Raw genomic sequence first — 10,629 nt, forward strand, 5'->3', positions numbered from 1 at the left:
CGTGATGTCACGTTCCTGGAATGAGAGTGGGGTCGCAGCCTCCGAAAGCCAATTTTGATAATGTAAGTCACTTGTTCTGTTTTCTAGTATATTTATTTTCTGATTGTAAATCCTTTCTTTAACCGTACGTTTTTTATTACAGACGAGTATCTCGTATAGATTTATATTTTGGATTTGTTTCTTAACCAAGTAGGGGTTTACCTTCCCCTCATTTTTTAACTGGTTGCAAACCTTTTTTCGTGTATTCGTGATAGTGAAGCATGCGTTTTTGTTCAAAATTCCGAAACTTTTCGGAGAAAGCCCAGACGAGATGATACAAGAAATTGTTACCCGCTTGGCTCCGACCAACTTCCAGCTCTTGCCATCAGCTCCACCTCTAGATGAAGAAGAGGAGGCGCTTGATGAGGATCTAGTCCAAGTTCCAGAGCCACCTCTGCGCCAATCGGGGCCAGAAAAATTCATTGAAGTGCAGGAGAACGGTTTAGTAATTATTTGTTCTGCTGCATGTATTTTTTCCTAGACAAGCGGCTAGAATGCGATTCCAGCCCACTGTGCCATGCGGCATGGCCCATGCCCAGGGAAGAACTACGTTGGAACTTGACAGCTTGTGGCATGTTTCTAACTAATTTCTTGTAGTCCAAAGAGGAGAAAATACAAAAGCTCCGGAGATCCTTTTCCTCTCTAAACTTTCTGAAAACGAATCACAAACAGGATTCCGAGGATGAGAGTGACACTTTGAGAGTGGGCAAAGAAGAGGCACCTACAAGCGAAGTCTTTGACAAACCTGAAAGTGGTGTGAAATTATTCTTTAGAAATGCTTCAAGGTGGGCTTTATCAAGTTAAGAAAATCAACAATTTATATCAACGTGTCTGGTATTACTAAATTATTCTTTACTTTGACTCTGGTTGGGGAAGACAATTTGGGTTTGCATTCCATGCTCGGATTTGTTTAATGTTTCACTGCCAACTATTGTTGCACTATTTGAAAAGTTTTCGGGACCCAGCTTCAATTTAAAACGAGTCTTGACGAGCGTTTGCTCCGAACAGTAGATAGTTACGCTGAAGACGAGGCAGTTAATGATGTCTCCCTTACAGGTATTGATTCGGAGTGCGCTTTCAGTGCAGTGCCAAGTTTACCAATGCTGCGATGTTATGCATGACCTTCCAGAGGGAATTTTTAAATGTACCATGTGTAATATTGATCATTACTTGGTTAATGAAAGATATAATATTTTAGTTTCGAGATGATTTATGCGGTGGATCAATTTTGACTATGCTTGTCATGAAGTTGGAACCACTCCACCGTTTAAAAAACTTACTGCCGACGCGGTGCGGTCTGACAGTAAGATCTTTCGGCTTCTGAAATATTGTGATTTACTCTCTGATTTGCAGAAATGGTAGGGGATTGAGTACCTGATTGTGAATTGTACTTGTTGATTCGTGAGGTACTGAGTATTATGCTTTCTCCTGCATTTGTTGTTGGTAAAGAGAATTACTTGCATCATCTTAAGATCTTTCATCTAACATTCAAATTTCATGTTTTGAAGCATTGTAAGGATGTAATGAGGTTAATTGGACCTCTGGTTCTTATGTGCCACGCCAAATTTGTACTTGAAAGGGGGGGGGGCATAGAAGTTGGAACCGAATGCTGCTCTGACGTGCGATCAGGCCAGAGATCAGGCCTCCTTGAGTGACGAGAGAGTCTGCTGAAGGCAAGCCAACGCCGCAGGCCAAGGTAGGTGTAAAAGCCAGGCGTGGATTGTCGAAACTGGTACAGCATCGCGAAGCCTGTTATGACAAGGGACTGTCTGGCGTACACCTACCTTATATTATGTTGTCTCAAGATTCTTGATGATGTCAACCCTGTCTCCACATCGCTTTTATAATTTTATGTTGCCTAAACATTCTTCATTATAATTCTCTGGTGTCTCAACATCTCTTTGCACATTGGCTGAGCGATAGCGAAGCCCGTTACCCTAGTGGGGTTGAAAAGTTGTGTGTTTGAGTGTCTGTCAGCTGCAAACAAGTATCAAACGACTGTTAAATGTTCAAGTGTGGCCGATACGTTTGACTAACGTCTCTTCCCCATGTCAAGTTTGGATCTACTTCCGCCAACATGGCGTCTGTGTGCTTCCGGTTCAGGGATCTACGAAAGTACCCTATGCCATGGTCTCACAAGCATGGACATTTTTAACCATGAACCCTTTCTGACTTCATCGTGGGGCGCTCTACTCATAGCTGCAACATTATATCCGTGAGAGCTCGCCGAAGGCAAGCAAGAAGCGCCTCGCCGCACGCCAAGGGAGGTGTAAATGCCAGGCGTGGATGTTCTATACTGGCAGCATCGCGAAGCCTGTAACGACAAGATACAGTCTGGCGTACACCTACCTTGTTCTATGTCAAGAGAGAAACGAGAGACGTCCAAACGTTCTAGAAATTTTGTTTATGATCAATGTGTGATGGTGGGTAACTGCCGTTGGAAACTATCTGTATCTCTACTGTATGTGAACGCACACCAGAGACATGAGGCTTTCACTGTCCTCTGCAGTTAAAAGTTTCCTTTTTCCTGTCAAATTTTGAGGGTTCTAAATTCTAATGTGGAATTTATACGGTACTTCGGAGAAAACCTAGACCGGAAGTCATCGTCAGAACTGGAGAAACAATAGAGCATCGCGCGGCAGTGCTGAGCGGAAGTGGGGCTCGAAAGCGGCGGAGTGGGGGTAAAGGCGGCGCGCGGCGCGCGCACGCTGCCCCTACTTTATTCATCCCGGCCCCCACCACCGACCAGCACGGCCTCGCGACGCTCTTTTGTTTCTCCCGTTCTGTCGCTGACTTCCGGTCTGGATTTCCCCCGAAGCACCCTATTTCTGGACCGGACGTCAAAGTACTAAAGTCAGAATTCAAACCACCTCAGCGCATGCTCGCAACCGGTTTAATTTTCACCTTGGTTGTTTCACTTCCGGTCTACAGATACGTTGAAACATCCTTCAGCCTGTGTTTCTAATGCAGCTGAAGGTGATCTTTCTCTAGTTTTATGCGTGCCTTGAATGAACTTGCCAATAGGGTACTTCGGAGGAAACCTAGACCGGAAGTCAGCGACAAAACCGGAGAAACAAATGAGCGTCGCGCGGCCGTGCTGAGCGGTGGTGGGGGCCGGAATCGGCGCAGTGGGGGTAGCATGCGCGCGCCGCCTTCGCCCCCCACTCCGCCGATTTCGACCCCCACCACCGCTCAGCACGGCCGCGCGACGCTCTTCTGTTTCTCCCGTTCTGGCGCTGACTTCCGGTCCAGACTTACTCCGAAGTACCCTATTGATCGTGTCTCCTGCGTAACATGTCTATGGTGCAGTGGGGGCGAGTGTGAGTCTTAAACAACGCGTCGTGCGCGCGCTCCATATTGCTCGTATCTGAACCTCAAATGTTGTCGGGATGTTCCTTGTGAGCCGTGACGTGAGGTGTTGATTCACGTGACCATTCTCATCCCGTACCCCTTCTGTAGCGTTTTTCGGCGGGGTGATCGTTTAGTAAGTGCGTCCGAGGGGTGCCGAAACGCATCAATACGGTATTTCTTCGGGTCTTAGACTAGAAGGAAGAAGATTGAAAGTAAGCCCGAAAACGGAAGCCGCTCGGGCACAGCCGCACTCGGTTTTGAGAAGTAGTGCTTGGCTTGCGTTCACGCTTGTTTCCTTTGATGTAGCCACTGCTCTTTCGCGCTTGCGTGTGAGTCGAACGATGTTCGTACACTTGTATGACTCTTGCGATACACACATTTAAGATTATTTCCCGGAAGAGCAGCGACAGCAACATAGTACGAATCATATGACGAAAGCAAGCTTTACACACTAAATTACTGTAGATTTTTCGGCGCGCCAATTCACGAAATCAAACATGCACTTCGCAACGCATGAATTTGCGCGACAATGCACGATTTCGTGCGCAAGTATGGAGAAAATCGTGCATTTTCGCGCACAAATTCGTGCGTTACGAAGTGCATATTTAATCTCGTGCATTGCCGCTCAGAAAAACCTACATTGTAATTTAGTGTGCGTATCTCGAAGCGCGCGCGGGCGGGCACGAGCGGCTTCTGTCATCGAGCTTATCTTTGTTCCTCTTACTTCCGGTTCAGTATCCAAGGAAATAGCCTATCGCTAATCAAAGTGAGGCGATGGCCTCAGTTCTCAGCGGATACGAAAACGATGTCTCAGCTTCTGGTAATCACAGCCCCTCTGATTGGGTATTCTCAGAAGTACCCAGTAATCAGTATAGGCATTTTTACGTCCTAAACTCTGAGAGTTGCTCAACACACTTAATCACTATGTAGGTTTTTCTGCGCGCTAATGCACGAAATTTAACATGCACTTCGTTACGCACGAATTTGTGCGCGACAATGCACGATTCCGTGCGTAAGTTCGGAGAAAATCGTGCATTGTCACGCTCAAATTTGTGCGTTACGAAGTACATGTTAAATTTCGTGCATTAGCGCGCAGCAAAATCTACACAGTACTTTGGTGTGCTTGTCATGTCGCAGAAAGTGAATTTCTAGTCCGCTCTTTGTTAGACCTGCTCCTCTAGATTGAAACCCTCCTAAAGGGCCCACCTCTTCTCCCCCTCTCTGGCGAGATCCAATATTGTGCGGGTACTTGCAAACTGATTGATCAATTCGGGAGATCATTTTATGCGGGGTGAATCACTCAGCATTCTGCTGTACTCACGACAACTGATAGTGGACCTATTAAGAACTCTTGTTTCACATTTAAATAGTGTTCCAGACAATACGCAACACCAATTCTTACCAAAACCTAGCGATTTTGTTTTGATTTTTTTTCTTTTTGAACTTGTGAGTACACTGAGAACGGTCCTAGTTGCACACCTGCGTACACCAGTGATACACCCCTCGGACCCTTTCCCATCTATCCTGATAGTATCCGTGGTCCGCGGTTGTGCCGCTGCCGAACACTACTCTGGCGAAAAGCTACGGAAACTTCTGTTAACAGCTTGTGGTAATTCTCCCCCTTGTCAATATTCTCCGTTGGAGCTTGCAGGGATCTCCGTAACACTAGTAATTAAACTTCTAGGCCCTACGGAGAACACTGTAGGGTACTACGGAGGACACTATAAGAGCTTACGGAGAATATTGCTACGAGAGCTTTGGACAATCTTGGCAAAATAATCAACAGAATTTTCTCTACCTCGTTTGCCTCGGTGTACTGTCGCTAATCAGTGAAGCTCGTTTGTCCGGTGCTCTCATTCTTCCTCAACCTTCTCTCACTGGAGCCTGCACTGAAAAACCAAACGTGGTCTAGACCGCACCAACTGGTGTGGTCAAATGGATGCCATTTTGACCGCATCAGTTGGTGTGGTCTAGACCACGTTTGGGGCGTTTAGTGCGGTCTAGACCACACCAACTGATGCGGTCAAAATGGCACCCATCTGACCACACCAGTGGTGCGGTCTGGATCACGTTTGGTTTTTCAGTGTGCGCTCGCTCTTTGCCCAGCAGGACGAGCCGGCCGCTCCATGGAGGACCTGCCAGACGAGTTGGTGCTGCACATCCTGCGGCACCTGTCCGACGGCTTCGCGCTCCTGGACGCGCTGCCGCTGGTGTGCCGGCGCTGGCACCGACTGTGCCAAGACGTGCGCCTGTGGAGCAACGTGTCGGCCGACACCCGCTTCTGGAAGGCCCAAGACGACCCGCGCTTGCTGCTGCACGCCCCGGCCCTGCGCTGCCTCTCCCTGCACCGTCAAACCGCCAAGGGGATCGACAAGGTATGTATAAAGACCGAGAATCCAAACGATGAGTACACAGTAAAAACACTGGCAAAACTAAGGCGCACTATTACGCCCTTCTTCAAGCGTACAAGAGTTCATGCGCTCCATTCTTCCTGTCTGAATGCATGGGGGAATTGCCTTGAAGCGTAGTTGTACGCTTCAAGAAGGGCTTACAGTCTTGAAGCGTAGTTTTACGCTTGAATGAAGCGTACAACTACGCTTTAGTTTTACCAGTGATCTATACGAAGAATCGCTTCGTAATACGATGAAAATGAAGGCATTGTAAAATCTACGAAGAATTGTTTCGTTTTATGAATCAAAATCCTTCGTAAAACGAAGCAATTCTACAACGCCCTTATTTTCTTCGCAGTTATGAAGCAAATGCCTCGTAGGATTTTAAGAGTGAACGATGCTTTTGCATCCCAGATGCCTACCCATTGCTTGAGTGTTCCCACCATTTGCTGTGTTCATGCCTTGTACTCACACTGCAAATGTTTTATGGTGAAAGGCTGCACCAACATTTTATGGTGGAGATTTTCTCCATGATACCAGCAAAATTCTTCAAAATATCTGTAAGGTACAGTGAATTCTCAATGGTATGTTATGAAGTCCTGCACCACCTTAATGTGGAGAATCTTCACTGTTCAACATTTAGAGTGCAGTACTTGCTATGCACATCACATAGTACGCACGCGTGCCCTGTTGACTGTTCAGAAAGTATACATACTCTTGACAGAGTGTCCTGACCTGTTTCCTCTCTCTCCACCTAGGACTGCCTGCCAGCCGCCGTGGGCCGCAGCCTGGCAGTGGTCCGCGAGGCCGTGACGGTGACGCACGGCGGGCTGCTGCGCCTGGGCCAGCAGGGCGGCGGCGGGCTGCTGGCGCTGCTGTGGCGCAGCCGCCACACCCTGCGCCGCGTCCTCGTGCCCTGGGCGGACGCCTCGTTGTAAGTGGCTGCTCTGCAAACTGTACAGTGTGCTCAGTACACTCTATTTGGAGTGTACTCATAAGCACACTCCTGTGAGAGTGTGCTCAGCGAAGTATACTCTAACGAGAGTGTGCTTAGCTGAGTACACTCTAACGAGAGTGTGCTTAAGTCGGCACAATACATGCAGCTGAGTACACGTTCGTGGGAGTGTACTTGTGAGTACACGCTGCAGAGAGTGTACTCATGAGTACACTCTAAAGAGAGTGTGCTTAAGTCGGCACAATACATGCAGCTGAGTACACGTTCGTGGGAGTGTACTTGTGAGTACACGCTGAAGAGAGTGTACTCATGAGTACACTCTAAAGAGAGTGTACTGAGTACACTGTTGAGTTTGCAGAGTGTCCTGGGACTGTGGACCGGGGGAAAATGGGACACTTTCCATCACTCTGCTAATCGTGTGTAAACTTCGTCCAGCAGTGATTGGTAATCTCACTCCATAACTGGTTATTTTCGCTGTTTTTGTCGGATTTTGGGAGGCTTTTCTTATTAATCTGGGCCAAAAATGCTGTTAGCTGGTCAAACTTACAGAGTGTTTTGAGTAATTTTGTAGGTTTTCACTAGTAATCAGTTTTCAGTAATCCTTTGTACACACCTGAGCTGAGAGGGGGGCCCCTCGTTCTTGACCAATCCTCAATGTTGGGGGCCGTCCATTTATTACGTAACGCATCAAGGGGAGTGGGTATTTGCTCTGCGTAACGCTACGGTACATGGGAAGACGGGTCCCCTGAGCCAGCGTAACGAGGGGAAATTCACTGCACGTAATCGGTGTTCGCGTTGAGCATGATCCGCGCGATCTGGGCGTAGTCCACGAAATACATTAAAACTAGAGCACATTGCAGGAAAACAAGCAGTACGTAGCTGTTTTCCTCAGAAAATTTGCGTAACGTTACGCTGTTGGAGAGGGAGGGAGGTTCTGGCCCAGCGTAGTGCTACGTAACTTTGGGAGGGGGGGTACCCAAAAGTACGTAATGTAACTAATGGATGGCTCCTTAGAAACAGCATTCAGTCACTCGTTTTGTTAGAAAATCAGTTGGACCTTTAAATTAATTGGTACTGCCTATTCACATCTTTAAGAGAGCAGGCTTTTACTTATTATTTTACAATTGGCTGTCTAATGTTTCACGTGTGAAAGCTATGAAATAACGGGCCCTACTTAGGATAAATATTTTTCGTTATCAGCTTTTTGCTGCGTTGCATTTCACAATGGATCCTCTGTTGTTCTCATGAGAAAGGTGTTGATTGGCACTTGGTGTCGTCAAATTTGATTGTGGAATCGTTCACAGGGAGACTCCCAGTCACCGCCTCTCCTTCCTCGAGGTTCTCGCGCGCATCGAGTGCTTGGAGGTGCTTCACCTGCACGTGGGCGTCAAAACGGTTCTCCAGTACTCCGGCCAGTTGGGGCAGGACGAGGCAACGGTCCCGCTGCGTGAGCTTCAGGTAAGTCGAGGCGTGGGAACGTTGGTTTAGCACCTATCGCAAAACGCGTCGATGCACCGAAAAGAATGCAGTAACGTGTAGCCCCGCAACTGGATTCGACGTGCGTAGTGCAGTCCTTTGGCGGGTTCACACATTCGGTTCGGGTTACATTTAACGACTTCGGAGTTCTTAATGCGTCCGTCATATTGACCGCTCCCACCGGTCTTTTGACCCACTGTGCATAGGGTGTTCAGGTGCTCCTCAAGAGCACGAGCTAGGAAGAAGAACGCAAACGGAGTTCCTTCGATGAATATCATGCTGCGGATAAGCCTTCATCTATCTAAACATGAAGAGGGGACCCTGGTGAAACTTTCAAGTAGTCTTTAAAATAATTCCAGAAAGTTGAAACTTTGCCTAATTATTGGGTTCATTGTGGTGAGTTCCTCAAACTAAATTCAATCCAAAATGTTATACGGTCTCTGAGGAAAGTGCCATTTCAGTGTTTTTTTAGAGCGGTGGGGAAAAATCTTCCTGCGTCTTTCATTGTGACGGAAAGCCTTAGAAATTCATTTGGGTTATCCAAAAGATAAATAGAAGAGATTTTAGTGACGGAATTTTTTAAATTAACCTTTTGTCCTGGGATATTAATTTTCAAACTTTAACTTTTTAAAATAGCGAGTTTTTTTTCCATTTTTCTTCAAACTTTTTTGTGCTTGTAGAATAAAGTAGGGCTTATATCAAGGTTCCGTCACCAAAATTTGTCGACAAGTCATCAAAGAATAGAGCCCATGCAAGACGACTCATGCATGTGTCAACCAGGAACGCTTAAAGTCTTTCTACGACAAAAATTTTGGTCCACAGGAAGATGCATTAAATGTACAGTGATGTCCCATAAAACCTCCTTACGCGCTTTATTCTGTATAAGTGCATAATCATTCGTTCTAAAAGTCCGCAAGAATCAAGAAAAGTGAAACTGGTGTTCCAGATCCGCGCTTGCAAGGCGGCCTCCAAGTGGACCGTGCAGCGGGCCGTCCCCGAGGACCTGGTGCTGGACCTGGTTCGCCGCGCTGGCGCCGGCCTGCGCGAACTGCGGCTGGACGGGCGCTGGCCCGTGCCGCCGCGAGTGCTGCAGCAGCTGGACCGGAGCCAGCTCCGCGACGTGTCGGCGCACAGCTCCGTCCTGGGCATGGCCGCCAAGGCCCTGCGCAGCGTGGAGCGCTTGACGCTCAGCGTGATGCTGGACCAGGACGGCGGGGCGGACGACGTGGACATGGAGGACCCGGACGCCGACAGCGCGGGCAGCGACGACGAGGCCGACGGCCTCGACGACCAGCCGTTCCAGGAGTTCATGGCGGACTTGAGGACGTCGGGCATGGCCTTGGTGAGCGCGGCCCTGGCGCGCTGCGAGGCCGCCGCGTCGCTCAGGATGCTGGCCCTGACCGTGACCGACGTGGACCTGGCCGAGGACGAGAACTTCCGCGTGGACTGCCGCAAGTTGGTGGATGCTTTCAAGGAGCGCAGGCCTCTCGTGCAGACTCAGTTGGACTTCCACTGTACGTTCAGAGCGGAAGCGTACTAGCTGGTCTTCCACTGTAACTCTAGGGTGGAGGCACTCCACATGACTTTCCTAGAATTTTTCTTCTAGGACTCTCAGTGTAGGCGTTCTGGGTAGGAGGCTGGCAAGATTAAAAGCCGACTTCATTGCACTTCCATTGCACCTTCCTAGAGGAGGCGTTCTAGGAGACTGGCCTGATTACCAGCCGACTAAGTTGCATTTTCGTTGTACCTTCTGAGTGGAGACGTTTCAGGGGCTGGCTTGATTACCAGCTGACTGAGCAAACTGCTAAAGTCTCGGAAACGGGAATATCATGGGTTAAAGACCCGCTAATCAATTTAATGTGAGCCCTGTTTATAATCGTTATCTTCGTTTTATGAGTCCAGATCTGATCAAAGAGTTGGAATTTGTGTTCAAATATTTGTAAATAGGTTTAGTCGGACGTAGGCACATGTGTCGTTATTAAACCTGATTGTTTTCGTAAGGCTGCATCTTTTATTTAGCGAGAGGTCAATTTAAAGCTCAACAAACTGAGGTGTGTACTTGGCTTTGGTATGCATCGACTGGTGCTCATTTGCATGCAAGTTCACTCCTACGGGTGCTCACCCATGTGACTGAGTTCACTCGTACGAATGCACACACCAATGTGTACTCGGCCGAGCACGCAACTTAAGATGTGAAATAACGGCCAAGGATGCTTGCATATGTTGGTGCGCACTTAAGACCGTCTTGGCCCACTGTCTCACTAGCGAACTATGTTAGGTGTTACATCCAGATTTTCTTCATAGTCGTGATTTCGGAAGGGCATCTCAGTAGATTAAGATCGCGCATAGAAGTTCGTGCCCAAATACATTACAACACGTTTAAAACAGAGCATGAAAAATGGAATTTTCACTTTAAAA

The 10,629-nt window shown here is 47.9% G+C and overlaps 1 protein-coding gene across 45 annotated transcripts; it reads left to right on the plus strand.

Annotated features, from left to right (window-relative positions):
- Positions 1-2,310: 2,310 nt before the first annotated feature.
- On the plus strand, positions 2,311-10,211 carry LOC117651860. 45 transcript variants are annotated; one of them, XM_034396341.1, is made up of 6 exons: positions 2,552-2,611; positions 2,971-3,015; positions 5,500-5,765; positions 6,539-6,714; positions 8,040-8,193; positions 9,158-10,211. In XM_034396341.1, the coding sequence occupies exons 1-6, from the start codon at positions 2,596-2,598 to the stop codon at positions 9,749-9,751; spliced, it is 1,251 nt and encodes a 416-aa protein (XP_034252232.1). In that variant the 5' UTR covers positions 2,552-2,595; the 3' UTR covers positions 9,752-10,211. The 45 variants fall into 45 exon arrangements, with proteins under 45 accessions (XP_034252269.1, XP_034252245.1, XP_034252232.1 ...); XM_034396353.1 differs by lacking the exons at positions 2,552-2,611; positions 2,971-3,015 and adding exons at positions 3,371-3,527; positions 4,126-4,210; XM_034396344.1 differs by lacking the exons at positions 2,552-2,611; positions 2,971-3,015 and adding exons at positions 3,539-3,602; positions 4,126-4,210 and having other exon boundaries at positions 5,497-5,765.
- The last annotated feature ends 418 nt before the right edge of the window (positions 10,212-10,629 follow it).

The sequence above is a fragment of the Thrips palmi genome, unplaced genomic scaffold (assembly GCF_012932325.1).
Source record: "Thrips palmi isolate BJ-2018 unplaced genomic scaffold, TpBJ-2018v1 HiC_scaffold_6, whole genome shotgun sequence".
Lineage (NCBI taxonomy): Eukaryota > Metazoa > Arthropoda > Insecta > Thysanoptera > Thripidae > Thrips > Thrips palmi.